Here is a 20,244-nt window from a genome sequence, read left to right on the forward strand (position 1 = left end):
GTGCCATTCGGGGTGCAACAAATTCCTTCCCAAAAATGTCCAATGATAAGCTACATTAAATCTGTTTCAGTTAATGTCTAACTCATCAGCAAACTCATCATTAACTGTAACCACGACTGCAGAGGTACAGTGCATTCGGAATGTATTCAGGCCCCTTGACATTTTCCAAATTTTGTTACCTTACAGCCTTATTGTAAAATGTATTAAATTGTTATTTTCCCTCATAAATCTACACACAATACCCCATAATGACAAAGGTAAAACAGTTTTTTTGAAATTATAGCAAATTTATTTAAAAAATGTAAACTGAAATATCACATTTACATAATTATTCAGACCCTTTACTCAGGACATTGTTAAAGCACCTTTGGCAGCAAATCCAGCCTCAAGTCTTCTTTGGTATGACGCTACAAGCTTGGCACACCTGTATTTGGGGAGTTTCTCCCATTCTTCTCTGCAGAATCTCTCACGCTCTGTCAGGTTGGATGGGGAGCGTCGCTGCACAGCTATTTTCAGGTCTCTCCAGAGATGTTAGATTTGGTTCAAGTCCGGGCTCTGGCTGGGCCACTTATGGACATTCAGAGACCTGTCCCGAAGCCACTCCTGCATTGTCTTAGCTGTGTGCTTAGGGTCGTTGTCCTGTTGGAAGGTGAACTTTCGCCCCAGTCTGAGTTCCTGAGCACCCTGGAGCAGGTTTTCATCAAGGATCTCTCCGTACTTTGCCCCGTTCATCTTTCCCTCTAACCTAGTCTCCCAGTCCCTGCCGCTGAAAAACATCCCCACAGCATGATGCTGCCACCACCATGCTTCATCGTAGGGATGGTACCAGGTTTTCTCCAGACGTGACGCTTTGCATTCAGGCCAAAGAGTTCAATGTTGGTTTCATCAGACCAGATAATCTTGTTTCTCATGGTCTGAGACCTTTAGGTGCCTTTTGGCAAACTCCAAGCGGGCTGTCATGTGCCCTTTACTGAGGAGTGGCTTCCGTCTGGCCACTCTACCATAAAGGCCTGTTTGGTGGAGTGCTGCAGAGATGGTTGTCCTTCTGGAAGGTTCTCCCATCTCCACAGAAGAACTTTAAAGCTCTGCCAGAGTGACTATCAGGTTCTTGGTCACCTCCCTGACCAAGGCCCTTCTCCCCCGATTGCTCAATTTGGCCGGTCGGCCAGCTCTAGGAAGAGTCTTGGTAGTTCCAAACTTCTTCCATTTAAGAGTGATGGAGGCCACTGTGTTCTTGGGGACCTTCAATGCGGCAGATTTTTTTTTGTACGAGGTACAGATCTCTACCTCGACACAATCCTGTCTCAGAACTATACGGACAATTCTTTCGACCTCATGGCTTGGTTTTTGCTCTGACATCCACTGTCAACTGTGAGACCTTATATAGACAGCTGTGTGCCTTTCCAAATCAGGTCCAATCAATTGAATTTACCACAGGTGGACTCCAATCAAGTTATAGAAATATCTCAAGGATGATCAATGGAAACAGGATGCACCTGAGCTTAATTTTGAGTCTCATAGCAAAGGGTCTGATTACTTATGTAAATAAGGTATTTCTGTTTTTCTTTTTAATGCATTTTCAAAAATGTCGAAAAACCTGTTTTCACTTTGTCATTATGGGGTATTGTGTGTAGATTGATGAAGATTTTTAGTTATTTTAATCCATTTTAGAATAAGAATGTAACGCAATAAAATGTGGAAAAAGTCAAGTGGTCTGAATACTTTCCGAATGCACTGTATGTGTCTAATTGTACATGTAGTCAGTTGGCTAAACCAAGGCATACAGCCACAGTAGCCTACATGTACAGACCCTTACTTGCGGCAACTTTGCTGATAGCTACTTTATGAAGGAAAAATGTACTTACTATGACTGTAAGTCGCTCTTGATAAGAGCATCTGCTAAATAAGTAAAATGTAAATGTATTTTTCCCATCATACATCAGTGTTGTTGGTCGCCATAACGACATTAGACTGGGGATTAGGGTTAAGCAGGGTTCCAACCCAACCAGGCCGAGTGTCTTTGGCCAGCAGACAAGCAAGCCAGCAGGCCAGCAAGTCATACAGCTCTCAGCAGAGGGAGAAAATGTGGTCGAAGATTAACCACACTTATATGTACTTCAATGCACAACTCAAACATGCATGCACACACAAACAAAAATGCACACACACACATGCAGACACAAACAAAAGCACACTCACAAACATATAAATGCTACGTCTGTGATCGAGTGATTGTCTGTGGCTGTCTTAATCACAGCCATCCATGTCTGAGGACGTCAGGAGATGATGTGGAAATTGGCCAGTAGAGGCAACAGTGAGCGCTGTTACCTTCAAGTAAACTCAACAAAAAAAGAAACGTCCTCTCACTGTCAACTGCATTAATTTTCAGTAAACTTAACATGTGTAAATGTTTGTATGAACATAACAAGATTCAACAACTGAGACATAAACTGAACAAGTTCCACAGACATGTGATTAACAGAAATGGAATAATGTGTCCCTGAACAAAGGGGGGGGTCAAAATCAAAAGTAACAGTCAATATCTGGTGTGGCCACCAGCTGCATTACGTACTGCAGTGCATCTCCTCCTCATGGACTGCACCAGATTTGCCAGTTCTTGCTGTGAAATGTTACCCCACTCTTCCACCAAGGCACCTGCAAGTTCCCGGACATTTCTGGGGGGAATGGCCCTAGCCCTCACATTCCGATCCAAAAGGTCCCAGACATGCTCAATGGGATTGAGATCCGGGCTCTTCGCTGGCCATGGCAGAACACTGACATTATGGCTGTATGGCTGGTGGAATTATCATGCTGGGGTGTCATGTCTGGATGAGCCTGAAGGAGGGTACCACATGAGGGATTAGGATGTCTTCCCTGTAACGCACAGCGTTGAGATTTCCTGCAATGACAACAAGCTCAGTCTGATGATGCTGTGACACACCACCCCAGACCATGACGGACCCTTCACCTCCAAATCGATCCCGCTCCAGAGTACAGGCCTTGGTGTAACACTCATTCCTTCGACGATAAACGCAAATCCAACCATCACCCCTGGTGAGACAAAACCGTGACTCATCAGTGAAGAGCACTTCCAGCGACGGTGGGCTTGTGCCCATATGCGAAGTTGTCTGGTGAGGACCTGCCTTACAACAGGCCAACAAGCCCTCAGTCCATCCTCTCTGTCTATTGCGGACAGTCTGGGCATTGATGGAGTGATTGTGCATTCCTGGTGTAACTCGGGCAGTTGTTGTTGCCATCCTGTACTTGTCCCGCAGGTGTGATGTTCGGATGTACCGATCCTGTGCAGGTATTGTTACACGTGGTCTGCCACTGCGAGGACGATCAGCTGTCCGTCCTGTCTCCCTGTAGCGCTGTCTTAGGCATCTCAATTTATTGCCCTGGCCACATCTGCAGTCATCATGCCTCCTTGCAGCATGCCTAAGGCACGTTCTAGTAGATGAGCAGGGATCCTGGGCATCTTTCTTTTGGTGTTTTCCAGAGTCAGTAGAAAGGCCTCTTTGGTGTCCTAAGTTTTCATAACTGTGACCTTAATTGCCTACCATCTGTAAGCTGTTAGTGTCTTAACGACCGTTCCACAGGTGCATTTTCATTAATTGTTTATGGTTCATTGAACAAGCATGGGAAACAGTGTTTAACCCCTTTACAATGAAGATCTGTGAAGTTATTTAGATTTTTATGAACTATCTTTGAAAGACAGGGTCCTGAAAAAGGGATGTTTCTTTTTTTGTTGAGTTTAGATTTGGTTTTGGTATGGCGTTGTGGACGGGGATGATCAATAGGCGTAAGAAAGCCATAGAATGTTGTTTTTGAGATTTGTTTTAAGCCTATCCTAAACCTTAACCCTTACCTTAACCATTCGATGTTAATGCCAAAATTTAAGATTTCGGAGTCAATGTCTTAACTTAACCTAAAACACTTTGAAATTTGACATTTGCAACAACTTTGAAATTTGACGTTTGAGAAACTGACTGTGAGAGCTAGTTTCAGCATTCATGGCATGTTCCATAGGTATAAGCTCTCCATTCAAATGTGATTTATTGAATGATAAACACAAGAGTATGTCTCTAGCATTAGATCATGTAGTCCAATTTCAAACGATTTGAGAAAGAAAAGTACAATGTTTCTATGTAGAGAATGTCTCAAATTATGTCTCATGATATTTATTTTATAAAGCGAAAAGGTAATGTAAAAAAAATACAAATAATTACTGATTAAAAATTGTGAATTAAAGAATGAATGTAGTGTTCAGAGCAGAGTCGCATCCCAGTAAATATACAGTACCAGTCAATAGTTTGGACACACCTACTCATTCAAGGGTTTTTCTTTCTTTTTTATTATTTTCTACATTGTAGAATAATAGTGAAGACATCAAAACTATGAAATAAGTGTTAAACAAATCCAAATATATTTTATCCACCCTTTGCCTTGATGACAGCTTTGCACATTCTTGGCATTCTCTCAACCAGCTTCATGAGGTATTGAATGAATTTCAGCTTGTTAGGGCTAGGGTCATTTTTTCAGAATTTCTGCCTGACTGACATGCCCAAAGTAAACTGCCTGTTACCCAGGCCCAGAAGCCAGGATATGCATATAATTTGTACCATTGGATAGAAAAAACTTTGAAGTTTGTATCAATGTTAAAATAATGTATGAGACTATAAGACAATTGATATGGTAGGAGAAAATCCAAAGAAAAACCAACCAGAATTTTATTTTTTTTGGAGATCCCATGCTCTTACAATGGATAGCTGCGGGTCCTATGCAATTCCAGCTCCCAGATTGCAATTCCTATGGCTTCCACTAGATGTCAACGGTCTTTGTTCAAGGTTTCAGGCTTGTTTCTTCCAAAACAAGGAAGAATTTTGAGTTTTGGTACTGGGAGTCACAGTTGGAAATCAATCTGTGGGCGCGCGACGAAGAGGACGTGCACTTGATAATTTTACCTTTCTGTTGAACATACTTCTTTCCGTATGAAATATTATAGTTTAATTACATTTTTAGGGTACCTGAGGATTAAATAGAAATGTAGTTTGACTTGTTTTAACAAAGTCTAGCAGTAGCTTTTTGGATTCCTTTCTCTGTATGTTGAACTCAAATCGATGGCGCCAACTAAACAGACTTTTTGGGATATAAAGAAGGATTTTATCTAACAAAACGACCGTGTATGTTGTAGCTGGGACCCTTTGGATAGCAAATCAGAGGAAGATTTTCAAAAAGTAAGTGATTTATTAATCGCTATTTGTGATTTTATGAAGCCTGTGCTGGTTGAAAAATATGTTGATGTGGGACGCAGTCCTCAATCGCATGGCATGCTTTCACTGTAAAGCCTATTGTAAATAAGACCTGTATGTACCTAGATGTTTAATATCCATAATTTTTACGATTATTTATTTGAATTGCGCGCCCTCCAATTTCACCAGAAATATTGTCAACAGGTGCCTAGCCCTAAATATGGCAATTCTCTCTGCTTTATTCAAATGTATCACTGACTGTATTGCTATCTGAACGCTGCTATTGCTGATAATATGGAAAGAATACTGACGGAGAGAGAGAGAGCACACTGATATGTTTCACTGGTTTGAATCCCCGAGCCGACTATGTGAAAAATCTGTCGATGTGCTTAATAAATATATTGCACCATTCTCTATGCATGTAGACACTGGGATTTTCGTTTTTAAAATATGTGCATGCAATAATGTTGATTATGTGTATTGTCTTTAAAAAAAATGGTTGTGTGTGTACTTAATTGAATAGACCCAAATATGAATCAATAACAAATATGTGACATCATCATCGTCATTGTGACATCATCACCAAATTGAAACATTGCATAATGTTTTACATGTTCCAGACAATGATATGCAAAATGTTGTGGCATAGGTTATTTTGATCCTGGATTAACCCTTTGTAGGTTACATGACAGTCATGTCTTAACTGGGTTACATCTGACCTACTATTCTAGATAAGTATGGCTGTAGGCTTTTGCAATAAATGTCACCAAAAATAATTGAATGTCCTGCATGTGAATGGCTTCTTGAAACTGTAGTTTATCAGTTTATTCCTAGAGTCTATGGTTTATTATGTTTTATAAGAGGGACATGAACCATAACTGAGTTTGCAGGTTTGCCTAGATCTATTTGTGGCTCGTTTCCAGCAACAAATGCGTATAATTTAACAGGTACTAAAAGTATCCTCAGTCCTTTCCCACTGTCCTTGATCCTATTGCCCAGACTTGCCACTCCTGAGTGAGGCTTGCTCTTGTTATTGATGTCGCTTGGCTTGTGCTCTGCTGGTGCTGACGTAACCTGACGCACAAAGACAGAGGATCCGCCTCCAAACTCGACTCACTCGGCAACCAAGTCAGTGCTCAGTGCTGTGCGCACGGAGCCCCGTCCCCGCTATTGTCGTTTCTGCTCTGCTGTTTCTGTCATCCCCTTCCCTCCATCACTTCCTCCTACATTATAATAGTTTCACTGTGACTGCCTGCGGTCGGCTAACAAGGAAGCGTGGCTCTTCACTTTCGTATGATAGAGAGGACATATGGCGGACTGTCATTATTCAGAAAACAACAGTCAAAGCATATTAATCCAAAACAAGCAACCGGGACGAGGAAAGATTCGATAACTGCAAAATGGCAACAACTACTTACGCAAAGTTTTAATGTCAAGCGTATTTACTTTGTTTTTAGCGCACCGTAAGGACAGCTTTCCAACCCGTTGTTTTGCATCGCTGTCAGTTACTTTTATTCATTGACATTTTCAACCTGTCATTGGGGTCGTAACGACGTATAGTTTCCACTTTTGGTATTTTTCTTTTAAACACTATCCTGGACTGGGTGGTCGTGTACTTGTGTCCCTTTGCGTTTTAAATGTGGCACACTCACTGACCGCCACCGTGCTGCACGAGCCCTTTAATAATTCAGGGTAAATCTGTCGACGTGTTTTGGCACTAGCGACCGACATGGGGGCTAAGCAGAGCAGCCCAGCCGCTAACGGACGGACCAGGGCTTACTCTGGCTCGGATCTCCCTTCGAGCACCTCTACTACCAGCAATGGGAACGGTAGGACTGCAGCCATGGCAATGAGCTATCACGCGTACGGCCAGTCGGCTCACGGGGCCTCGGGAACCACAGCGACCTCCAGTCAACACATTGGCCCCAGGACGAGGTCCGTGGGAGGCAGTTCTGGAGGGTCAGGGCTAAGACCCCAGTCAGGCATCAACATCCCCAACAGCAGTGGAGCCTACAGCTCACAGGAGTCTGGCAGCAGCACCCCGGAGGAGGCAGAGAGGGACAGGTCCAGCGGGGGGCAAGGGGGTCCCCGGTTGTTGATTGGATCATTACCAGCACACCTTTCGCCTCACCTTTTTGGAGGTAAGAGACTGGCTGACAATACGGTAACAACATGCAACAAGCAACTTGTGTCTGTGTAGTGTTGAATCTCAGTTTTATTCACTGAACTCTGTCTAAATGTGTTTTACACCTGTTACTCACCAGTGTGGACCAAATGTGTCCTAACCTCAGTTTTACAGCTACTTGCAACTTGATGACATGTTTGTAGTAATAACTGTGAAATAATAGTGTTGTAACAACACTTTAGATGATCATAGTTTACAGTCATAATGCAGGCTATGATTCAATAACTCCCGCCTCATCCTCTTCCTCCTCCTTATCTTCCCCATCTTCATCGTCCTCCTCCTCCTCATCACCATCATTTACTTTTACAGTGCACACCATAGTAAAGAGTGTTCATTATCAGCAGTGAATGTGATACCAAACAGCCTTTTTTGGAACGATGGAGAGCATTCATCTGATCTCTGCGACCACAACCCACATCATGTCCACCTCAGTATGATACATCCCTGTCAATGATCATCCCACATGACATATAGTTGCAGGGGAGACAGGCTACACTACATCTCACCACCAGTGCCAGCAGACAGACATTCAGGTTACACAGTTATAAACTGTCTGTGTTTAGTGATCAAAGTTCACTCAACAAGGCATGCCTGTTGCTACAAGGACGTGTGTAATATAACACAATAACAACGTCTGCATCTGCCTCTAGTCTATTCCATTAGCATTGGCCCTGATGTAACTAACAGAGTGACATTGATATCTGCTTGAAGAAGCAAAGGTATAATAGTTGGTTAATAGTCAGTTATAGCCTACTACTGTAGTTATTGAGCAAGCTAATCAGTGATATGAGAATCACTCTGCCTAAATGAGGCTACTGTCTGTGTCCAGTCTAAGGAGAGACCGCCTAGTCCAGATCAGACTGTCAACTCAGTATCAGCAGAGCTTGTTTGCCTTTCTCTTCCGACATGCTGTTTGAGGATTAGTTTGGTCTAGGAATTTAACAGATTAGGTCCAGAAAACCACCCAAAAGATGGGGGTTACTTTGCAGTGAGCTGCTAAATATGCAGACATGCTGAAAAGAGAGAGAAAGAGAGATTACTTTAGAGAAAGTCATTTCACTCTGCTTTCTCCATATCTCTGAGGGGAATTATCATCATAAAACAGTGAGAAAGGGAGGGAGAATTTACATGGATTATCTGGGTCCAGGGAATATTTGCTCAGCAATTATCTTGGCTGTGAATGTTCACATGCCACTGACACTCTAAATCCATTAGCTGGATTCTCCTTTAACTTTCAGAAAGGGAAGCTTCGACATGCCTTTTTTATTTTATTTATTTTACCATTATTTTACCAGGTAAGTTGACTGAGAACACGTTCTCATTTGCAGCTACGACCTGGGGAATAGTTACAGGGGAGAGGAGAGGGATGAATGAGCCAATTGTAAACTGGGGATTATTAGGTGACCATGATGGTTTGAGGGCCAGATTGGGAATTTAGCCAGGACACCGGGGTTAACACCCCTACTCTTACGATAAGTGCCATGGGATCTTTAATGACCTCAGAGAGTCAGGACACCCGTTTTAACGTCCCATCCGAAGGACGGCACCCTACACAGGGCAGTGTCCCCAATCACTGCCCTGGGGCATTGGGATATTTTTTTTAGACCAGAGGAAAGAGTGCCTCCTACTGGCCCTCCAACACCACTTCCAGCAGCATCTGGTCTCCCATCCAGGGACTGACCAGGACCAACCCTGCTTAGCTTCAGAATCAAGCCAGCAGTGGTATGCAGGGTGGTATGCCTCATCTAACATGCCTCAAGTAATTAATCAAATCCAACACGGGATGTATCTCAATAGCCACCCTATTCCCTATATAGTGCACTACTTTTGACTATAGGAGTAGATTGCCAGTACCATGATGTTTGTAAGGTTACATGCCCGTCTTTGGAACGTGTGATTGACTAGTGATGGACCATGCAGGTCAAGGAGGCATGTATTCTCCCATTAGAATGTAGACCTAAACAATCGAGCACCAAATGATTGAACCATTCAATCATCAACTCAACCCATTGAATTTCTCTCCACATTCTGCAGCCCTGCTCATTCAGACGTTGCTTCTCTCTCCTTTATGCCTTCTTATCTACATTCACCCTGATCTCAAGCTGCAATTAAATTAAAACTCAAATTGGATTTGTCCTCCACTCACCTCAGCTGCACTGTTCACTCTCACATAACATACACAGCCTGCAGAAGCCCTGCTATCGTTTCATAAGAAACAACCAGGTTCAGACTTCACAGATGTATTCACCTCAGCTGCACTGTTCACTCTCACAATAGAGTAGACTAGCCAGCCTCCAGAATCTCTGATGTCACTTAATAGTCTTAAGAAGCATGTCTGGTAAAAGTTCAGACTTCACGTACAGTATGCACTACAGGCCAGCTATTCACTCTCACACAATATAGCCTACAGACAGTATATGCCTTGGGTATTATGTCTGGTGTAAGTTAATACTTCACACAGCTGGAGCACCTGTGGTGAAAACAGAGCAGCCATGTTGTTGAGTCGTTGGTTGCTCAGATGGAATTTCCCGGCAGCTCTTGGGTTCTGTGTTGAGAGGCCAGCCTGTTCTCTGCTCTCAACCTTCTTCCTGCACCCGGGTCGTGGCGTGTTCTGTCAGGGTGAGCCTCAAACCACATCAGATCCACTCCGATGTAAACACAGTTAGAATTTAGACTCCTGTGTGTCTGAGAGCAGAGGGGGAATATTGTTTTACACACAGACACATGCATACACATGCACACACATACATACATACATACATACACACACACTCTTGGCTTGGTTTTGACTATGCATGCTCTGACATGCACGGTCAACTGTGGGACCTTATATAGACAGGTGTGCATTTCCAAATCATGTCCAATCAACTGAATTTACCACAGGTGGACTCCAATCAAGTTGTAGAAACGCCCCAAGGATGATCAATGTAAACAGGATGCACCTGAGCTTAATTTTGAGTCTCATAGCAAAGGGTCTGAATACTTATGTGAATAAGGTATTTCTGTTTTTATTTTTAATGTATTTGCAAAAATTTCTAAAAACCTGTTTTCACTTTGTCATTATGGGGTATTGTGTGTAGATTGATGAACAAAAAAAATATTTAATCCATTTTTTAATAAGGCTGTAACGTAACAAAATGTGGAAAGGTTGAGGTTGAATACTTTCCGAATGCACTGTACATAGACGCTGCTGCTCCAGGAGAGGCCTATTTGCACTGTACATAGACGCTGCTGCACCAGAAGAGGCCTATTTACACTGTACATAGACGCTGCTGCACCAGGAGAGGCCTATTTACACTGTACATAGACGCTGCTGCTCCAGGAGAGGCCTATTTACACTGTACATAGACGCTGCTGCTCCAGGAGAGGCCTATTTACACTGTACATAGACGCTGCTGCTCCAGAAGAGGCCTATTTACACTGTACATAGACGCTGCTGCACCAGAAGAGGCCTATTTACACTGTACATAGACGCTGCTGCTCCAGGAGAGGCCTATTTACACTGTACATAGACGCTGCTGCACCAGAAGAGGCCTATTTACACTGTACATAGACGCTGCTGCTCCAGGAGAGGCCTATTTACACTGTACATAGACGCTGCTGCTCCAGGAGAGGCCTATTTACACTGTACATAGACGCTGCTGCTCCAGAAGAGGCCTATTTACACTGTACATAGACGCTGCTGCACCAGAAGAGGCCTATTTACACTGTACATAGACGCTGCTGCTCCAGGAGAGGCCTATTTACACTGTACATAGACGCTGCTGCTCCAGAAGAGGCCTATTTACACTGTACATAGACGCTGCTGCTCCAGGAGAGGCCTATTTACACACTCATAGACGCTGCTGCTCCAGGAGAGGCCTATTTACACTGTACGTATACGCTGCTGCTCCAGAAGAGGCCTATTTACACTGTACATAGACGCTGCTGCTCCAGGAGAGGCCTATTTACACTGTACATAGACGCTGCTGCTCCAGGAGAGGCCTATTTACACTGTACATAGACGCTGCTGCTCCAGGAGAGGCCTATTTACACTGTACATAGACGCTGCTGCTCCAGAAGAGGCCTATTTACACTGTACATAGACGCTGCTGCTCCAGAAGAGGCCTATTTACACTGTACATAGACGCTGCTGCTCCAGAAGAGGCCTATTTACACTGTACATAGACACTGCTGCTCCAGAAGAGGCCTATTTACACTGTACATAGACACTGCTGCTCCAGAAGAGGCCTATTTACACTGTACATAGACGCTGCTGCTCCAGAAGAGGCCTATTTACACTGTACATAGACGCTGCTGCTCCAGAAGAGGCCTATTTACACTGTACATAGACGCTGCTGCTCCAGGAGAGGCCTATTTACACTGTACATAGACGCTACTGCTCCAGGAGAGGCCTATTTACACTGTACATAGACGCTGCTGCTCCAGGAGAGGCCTATTTACACTGTACATAGACGCTGCTGCTCCAGAAGAAGCCTATTTACACTGTACATAGACGCTGCTACTCCAGAAGAGGCCTATTTACACTGTACATAGACGCTGCTACTCCAGAAGAGGCCTATTTACACTGTACATAGACGCTGCTGCTCCAGAAGAGGCCTATTTACACAGGAAAGAAGAAAAGAGGGATAATGAATGGATCTGAATAATGAATGGATCGATGGATCTGAACAAAAATGTACAGATGAGGATTGAGAAAACACCAGGGAGTACAAAAAGACAGATTAACACGAGAACCGTTGGGCCTCAACAGACCCCCCCCCCCCCCCTCCCCTTCTAGACAACATTCTAACAGTGCAATTAATACATTTCATATATGCTATCGCAAATATAATCATTTAGTTGTGTTTATGAAGGCCTAGGGTAACTTTAGAATACTATTTTTATTTGATTTTAAATAGCACAATAGCATTTTCATTAGCTTATGTTACTACAGGCTACATGTAAAAAAAAAAAAACTAAAAAAACACACAAAAAATTCAAAGTATTCAATCAATTTTATTAATGGATTGCCATTGTTACATCTATGAAACAGAACGACTATGTGTTGTATTACGGTAACAGTATATTTTTACAATGACAGAATAAATACAAATACCCAAACTACCAAGACGCACAGTCAAGACTCGCGGTCAAATGATGAAAACGTCAGTAACCTAAATAGTGAAACGCAGCACAAACGCAATAATGGCATTCTAATGAATCGTGTCGGTATGACAGCAGTCAAAATAATTCAGCACGTGCTTCTGTGCGTCTTCACGCAATGGCATCAGTTGGATTTCATTTAGCTGTTATCTGCTTGTCTCAATATTTGACTCAATATTCGTACCTTTCACTTGCTTGACACACTTTGACATACCTTTGTTTGGTTGTAATACGTAATCGTCTCCGGTTTCTTCTTGTTGTGTCCCGTCGTCTTGTCGTTGTGGAGTACAATGGCTGTGCAGGTACATTATGTTGCACTGAGGGAGGGAGCTCCCGTCTCACTTTGTTCATGGTGCTGGCCGACTTTTTTTCTTTGCAAGCAACTTGTTCGCCAATGACAGTGAAGTGAAGAAAATTGTCCATGGTGACATTTCTCCCATTACCAACGCAAGGTTCCACAAGCCTCATCACCACATTCTTCGACACTGGCTCACCTGCTGCCGATGTGTTTTTTTCCCAGAAATTGAAAGCCGTTCAGCATGTACGATTACACACGCTCTCACTAAGTAGCCTACTCCAGGTAGGTTAGAGTAGACTGATAAGACTTCTTTGATTCGGTGGACTGATATAGGGTACATACCATCTGAAGATTATATTTAGAATGGATCAATACCAATAGAATGGCCCGCTCTGTTCTTCATTCACAATTGGTGATTACATAATTATGCATCGTTTGCTTACCCTCGCTCATCAACTCACCCGTTCTCCCTCTGTCTCCCCATAATACTTTAATTAAATAATTTTATATGTTGTTATATGTGTGAAATTAGTTTCGGTATATTTTAGGTTCGAGGCAATTATCCGGGTGATTATCAGCTGGACAATGTGCTTTCAACTGGCGGTCAGGAGGCAGTGTGTTATATAGACTTATTTAGGAAAAGTCAAGGACGGAGCGGAGCAGGCCCTACTGTCAGGAGGCAGTGTGTTATATAGACTTATTTAGGAAAAGTCAAGGACGGAGCGGAGCAGGCCCTACTGTCAGGAGGCAGTGTGTTATATAGGCTTATTTAGGAAAAGTCAAGGACGGAGCTGAGCAGGCCCTACTGTCAGGAGGCAGTCTGTTATATAGGCTTATTTAGGAAAAGTCAAGGACGGAGCGGAGCAGGCCCTACTGTCAGGAGGCAGTCTGTTATATAGGCTTATTTAGGAAAAGTCAAGGACGGAGCGGAGCAAGCCCTACTGTCAGGAGGCAGTGTGTTATATAGACTTATTTAGGAAAAGTCAAGGACGGAGCGGAGCAGGCCCTACTGTCAGGAGGCAGTGTGTTATATAGGCTTATTTAGGAAAAGTCAAGGACGGAGCGGAGCAGGCCCTACTGTCAGGAGGCAGTGTGTTATATAGACTTATTTAGGAAAAGTCAAGGACGGAGCGGAGCAGGCCCTACTGTCAGGAGGCAGTGTGTTATATAGGCTTATTTAGGAAAAGTCAAGGACGGAGCGGAGCAGGCCCTACTGTCAGGAGGCAGTCTGTTATATAGGCTTATTTAGGAAAAGTCAAGGACGGAGGGGGGCATGACTTAAAAAACGGCAGAGTAATAAAATGAATAAATTCATGAGCAGTCAAAATGAGAAGAATAAGGGTGACCAAAGGTGAAAGAAAGGAGTGTGTGTGTGTGTGTGTGTGTGTGTGTGTGTGTGTGTGTGTGTGTGTGTGTGTGTGTGTGTGTGTGTGTGTGTGTGTGTGTGTGTGTGTGTGTGTGTGTGTGTGTGTGTGTGTGTGTGTGTGTGTGTGTGTGTGTGTGTGTGTGTGTGTGTGTGTGTGTGTGTGTGTGTGTGAGAGAGAGAGAGAGAGGCGAGGAGAGGAGTACATCTGACGATATGGCAGCAGTGCAGAGCTAACAGTAAACAGATTGAAAAATCAATTGCGGTTGAGCTGCCGATGGGAGTGAACATATTAATTATGGACTGAATATATCAGCATTTATCTCCTATAACCGGCATGGTTGGATTACAGAGGAAGGCTTGGTCAAGAGAAAGTGTGTGTGTGTGTGCGTGTGCGTGTGCGTGTGTTTCACATGACTGCAGTAAGTGAGTGGTGAGAAAGGCATTACCCATGCTGCTGTACTTTGATCACTGTCACATGAGAGTTTACAGGACAAAAATCATTCCAGAAGAGGTGAATCATTGTTATGTTTGTGTGTATATGTGTATGTGAAACTACAATGGAATAATACCGGCTTTTATGTCAAATCGGCAGTGAAAATACTGCTTCCCAGATGGACTCAAGCTGACCCTGAATAACGATTCACCTCTTCTGGAATGATTTTTGTCATGTAAACTCTCATGTGACAGTGATCAAAGTACAGCAGCATGGGTAATGCCTTTCTCACCACTCACTTACTGCAGTCATGTGAAACACACACACACACACACACACACACACACACACACACACACACACACACACACACACACACACACACACACACACACACACACACACACACACACTGACTAAGAGATAGAGAGTGTCACTGTCTTGTTTTGCCTGATGACTGTCCTGTGTTATTCCCATGTTGGACTACCGTCCTCATAATCTAGCGATACTAGTATAAGAACCGCTTGAGAGGCCTCTCTCTCCGTTAACTCCTCCTCTCACCCCGCGTCTCCCCTCTCCAGCACAGCGTGCACTTGATAGTTCATGCCCGTCTCTGTGCCTGCCTAACTGCCTGACTGACGCCCAGTGCACTTGGCTGCAGACATTAATTAATTTGTGATGGCTCTCCTTCATTCTCTTCAGACTGGCACATTCTTCTGCTCTCAACTTGTAGAGGCAAGAGCTCAAAGTGAAAGTCAGTTGAGGGAGAGGGAGAGAAAGAGAGAGAGGGGAGAGAGAGAGAGAGAGAGAGAGAGAGAGAGAGAGAGAGAGAGAGAGGGGAGCGAGAGAGAGGGATGGGGAGAGAGAGGGGGGGAAGAGAGAGAGAGAGAGAGAGAGAGAGAGAGAGAGGGGAAGAGAGAAAGAGAGAGAGAGAGAGAGAGAGAGGGGAGGGAGGGGAAGAGAGAGAGAGAGAGCGAAGGGGAGTGAGAGAGAGAGGGTGGGGAAGGGAGAGAGAGAGAGAGAGAGGGAGGGGAAGAGAGAAGGAGAGAGGGAGGGGAAGAGTGAGAGAGAGAGAGAGAGAGAGAGAGAGAGAGAGAGAGAGAGGGAGGGAGGGAGGGGAAGATAGAAAGAGAGAGAGAGAGAGAGAGAGAGAGAGAGAGAGAGAAGGGGAGAGATAGATGGTAGAAAGGCAATTCCTTCAACTTGATAGATAGAATGATGAAAGAAGTGATCAAGAGAGGATAGAATAAAAGACAAACAGGATGTCCCAGAATTCACTATAGGCTGTTGGGTATGGAGTACAGAATGGGTGATATGGGGGAGTGATAGATGACATGATGATGGGACATAGGGAGCTACCTTGCCCTTCTTTTCTCAGTTAGGTGGGTCTCGCTCAATCATTGACCACTGTGACAGCTAATCTATACGGAGCCCTGCCTTTCCTTAGTCACCTGTAGACAACCCACTCTGTCATTAAGATGGAAATTCCCCACCACACACACACACACACACACACACACACACACACACACACACACACACACACACACACACACACACACACACACACACACACACACACACACACTGACATTCCATTATGCCATGTCGCTGGTTAATGTGTCCCAACAACAGGTTGTTAGTTTGTGGATGTGACTCTGCACAAGGCTCTGCCTAATTATTAACCAGCCTCTTTAAGTTTCCTCTCTGTGATGGAAAGCAGGCTTCCGTTCTGTTTAGACGCCGTGTGTTTGTGTCTGCCTGCCTGCCTGCCTGCCTGCCTTTGTCTTGTCTGTCTGCCTGTCCATCCATCTGTCTGTCTGTCTGTTTGTCCGTTAGCCAGCAGCTGGTCTCCCCTCTCCGCCCCAGGCCTGACAGTCATCCATCTGAGCTGTGTCATCTATTGATATGGCTGTGTGTTAATGTGACGACATGTCTCATTTGTCCCGCCATTAACTCACATGGTCCTTGCTGCACCTGTAAAACTGTCATTCCACCTTTAAAGATCTGTCATTCCACCTTTAAAGATGCCGTTTTGTCTTTACGAGTGACACACTTAATGACAGGAGCATCTGGTGGTCTCTGGAGAACTAGATGTGGAGGCTCATCTTGCTCCGATGGCAGGGGACCAGAGGAGGTGGGGATCCAGTTTGTCAGTGTGTCTTTGTAGAGTGGAGCAGAGTAGTGCACGAAGAGAGTCAGTTAACTGTCAACTGCAGCACCTGCTGCTCACTCAACTGGCTGTGAGTCAACACACATGGAAATGCACTCACACACTCACACATGCACACACATACCCAAACACACACACTTGTGAACAGAGAGAGCAGGACAAGAGTGCAGGTAGGAGGAAGTGTGTGTGTGTGTGTGTGTGTGTGTGTGTGTGTGTGTGTGTGTGTGTGTGTGTGTGTGTGTGTGTGTGTGTGTGTGTGTGTGTGTGTGTGTGTGTGTGTGTGTGTGTGTGTGTGTGTGTGTGTGTGTGTGTGTGTGTGTGTGTGTGTGTGTGTGTGTGTGTGTGTGGTCTGCAGTTTGCTCTTTGCTCTGTGGGCTATTAAGGTTGGCTGTCAGCAGGTATTGTGCTGGTGCACCAACCGGAACACTCCCGCCCTCCGCCCAGTGAACGATTGTGTGTACACACACCACTAGACATGCAGTATTAGAATAATCCGCTAGCCAATGGGTTCGTTTTGCAGCAGGAGCCGTCTGGAGTGGGAGGGAGGAGACGAAGGGTACTGTGGTGTCTTTGAAGAAAGGACAGGAGAGGAGGAAAGGGAGGAGAAAGGGTGGGGAGAGGGAGGTACTGTTGTGTCTGTGGCTTGTATGCTGGTGCTAAATCTGACTTCTGCTTGCTGGGTGTGAAACATGCCCTGTAAGGCCGGGGCTCTAGCTGTGGCCCTACTCTGCTCTGGTCTGCTCTGTGTGGAGACTCCACATGTCTTAACATGTCTTCTCTTTCCCTACCTTCCTCAAAACACTAACCCTAGCCCAGGTATTATCGCTTTCCCTACCTTCCTCAAAACACTAACCCTAGCCCAGGTATTATCTCTTTCCCTACCTTCCTCAAAACACTAACCCTAGCCCAGGTATTATCTCTTTCCCTACCTTCCTCAAAACACTAACCCTAGCCCAGGTATTATCTCTTTCCCTACCTTCCTCAAAACACTAACCCTAGCCCAGGTATTATCTCCTTCCCTACCTTCCTCAAAACACTAAACCTAGCCCAAGTATTATCTCTTTCCCTACCTTCCTCAAAACACTAACCCTAGCCCAGGTATTATCTCTTTCCCTACCTTCCTCAAAACACTAACCCTAGCCCAGGTATTATCTCTTTCCCTACCTTCCTCAAAACACTAACCCTAGCCCAGGTATTATCTCTTTCCCTACCTTCCTCAAAACACTAAACCTAGCCCAAGTATTATCTCTTTCCCTACCTTCCTCAAAACACTAACCCTAGCCCAGGTATTATCTCTTTCCCTACCTTCCTCAAAACACTAACCCTAGCCCAAGTATTATCTCTTTCCCTACCTTCCTCAAAACACTAACCCTAGCCCAAGTATTATCTCTTTCCCTACCTTCCTCAAAACACTAACCCTAGCCCAGGTATTATCTCTTTCCCTACCTTCCTCAAAACACTAACCCTAGCCCAGGTATTATCTCTTTCCCTACCTTCCTCAAAACACTAACCCTGGCCCATGTATTATCTCTTTCCCTACCTTCCTCAAAACACTAACTCTAGCCCAAGTATTATCTCTTTCCCTACCTTTCTCAAAAAACTAACCCTAGCCCAAGTATTATATTGACCGTGACTGTTATTGTCATTTCCCTACCTTGCTCATTGGCACACACACACACACACACACACACACACACACACACACACACACACACACACACACACACACACACACACACACACACACACACACACACACACACACACACACACACACACACACACACACACACACACACACACACACACACACACACACACACACACACGCACACTATATATACACATTGTAGTGGCCTGAGGGCACACAGTGTGTTGTGAAATCTGTGAATGTATTGTAATGTTTTTAAAATTGTATAAACTGCCTTAATTTTGTTCGACCCCAGGAAGAGTAGCTGCTGCTTTGGCAGAATCTAATGGGGATCCATAATAAATACAAATACAAAAAACTAACCCTAGCGCAGGTATTATATTGACCATAACTGTTATTGTCATTTACAGTGAAGGAAGATGAGATGAGACTAGTGAAGCAGGACAGAGCATATGGAACAGCCGACTGGGCTACAGTAAAGGACAGCGCATAGAGAACAATGGTCTGAAGCAGGTCATTGTCATGGGTGGAACTGACAGCCTTTTAACTGCTTTGCAGATATGAAACAAACAGACAATCATAATATCAGAAAAAAGTATCAAATTCCCAGTTTATGCTACAAAACCAGGTTTTAAAAATAGGTTATATTTGACTCAAAATTCCATGACGTAGAGTAAGGCATTGTTGGCAGAATAGATGGATGCAGTTCAATGCCTGACTAAAATACAGTGAATAAAAATATAACATGTAAAGTGTTGGTCCCATGTTTCATGAGCTGAAAATAAATAAATACAATTCCATAAAAAAAAAGCTTTTTTCACTCAAATTTTGTGAACAAATTTGTTTACATCCCTTTTAGTATGCATTTCTACTTTGCCAAGATAATCCATCCAACTGACATGTGTGGCATATCAAGTCGCTGATTAAACAGCATGATTGTTATACCTTCTGCTGGGGACAATAAAAGGCCACTCTAAAATGTGCAGTTTTGTCACACAACACAATGCCACAGATGGGGCAGATGGGACAATTGGCATGCTGACTGTAGGAATGTCCACCAGAGCTGTTGCCAGAGAATTTAATGTTAATTTCTCTACCATAAGCTGGCTCCAATGTTGTTAATAGAACGTCTAACTGGCCTCATAACCGCAAACCACGTGTATGGCGTTGTGGGCGAGCGGTTTGCTGATGTCAGCCTTGTAAACAGAGGGCCCCATGGTGACGGTGGGTTTATGATATGGGCAGGCATAAAGTATGGACAACAACCACAATTGCATTTTATCGATGGCGATTTGAATGCACAGAGATACCATGATGGGATCCTGAGGCCCATTGTTGTGCTATTCATCCGTGGTCATCGCCTAATGTTTCAGCAAGGATTTGTACAGAATTTCTGCAAGCTGAAAAGGTAGTAGTTATTCAATGTTCTGCATACTCACCAGACATGTCATCCATTGAGCATGTTTGTGATGCTCTGGATGGATGTGCACGACAGCGTATTCCAGTTCCCGCCAATATCCAGCAACTTTCGCACAGCCATTCAGTAGGAGTGGGACAACATTCCACAGGCCACAATCAACAGTCTGATCAACTCTATGTGAGGAAAGGTGTCATGCTGCATGAGACAAATGGTGGTCATATCAGATACTGACCTGTTTTCTGATCCACGCACCCTACCTTTTTTTATGTACAGTCGTGGCCAAAAGTTTTGAGAGTGACACAAATATTAATTTTCACAAAG

General features: G+C 44.1%; 1 protein-coding gene across 1 annotated transcript in view; it reads left to right on the forward strand.

Moving 5' to 3' along the window:
• Window positions 1-6,362: 6,362 nt before the first annotated feature.
• Window positions 6,363-20,244, forward strand: part of LOC129857342 (E3 ubiquitin-protein ligase znrf2-like) — an 83,904-nt gene continuing 70,022 nt past the window's right edge. Inside the window, exon 1 of the mRNA XM_055925491.1 lies at window positions 6,363-7,393. Within this exon, the coding sequence (XP_055781466.1) occupies window positions 6,982-7,393 (412 nt within the window). The 5' untranslated portion in view covers window positions 6,363-6,981. The remainder of the gene's footprint in view (window positions 7,394-20,244) is intronic.

Source organism: Salvelinus fontinalis, chromosome 6, assembly GCF_029448725.1.
Source record: "Salvelinus fontinalis isolate EN_2023a chromosome 6, ASM2944872v1, whole genome shotgun sequence".
In the NCBI taxonomy this organism is placed as follows: domain Eukaryota; kingdom Metazoa; phylum Chordata; class Actinopteri; order Salmoniformes; family Salmonidae; genus Salvelinus; species Salvelinus fontinalis.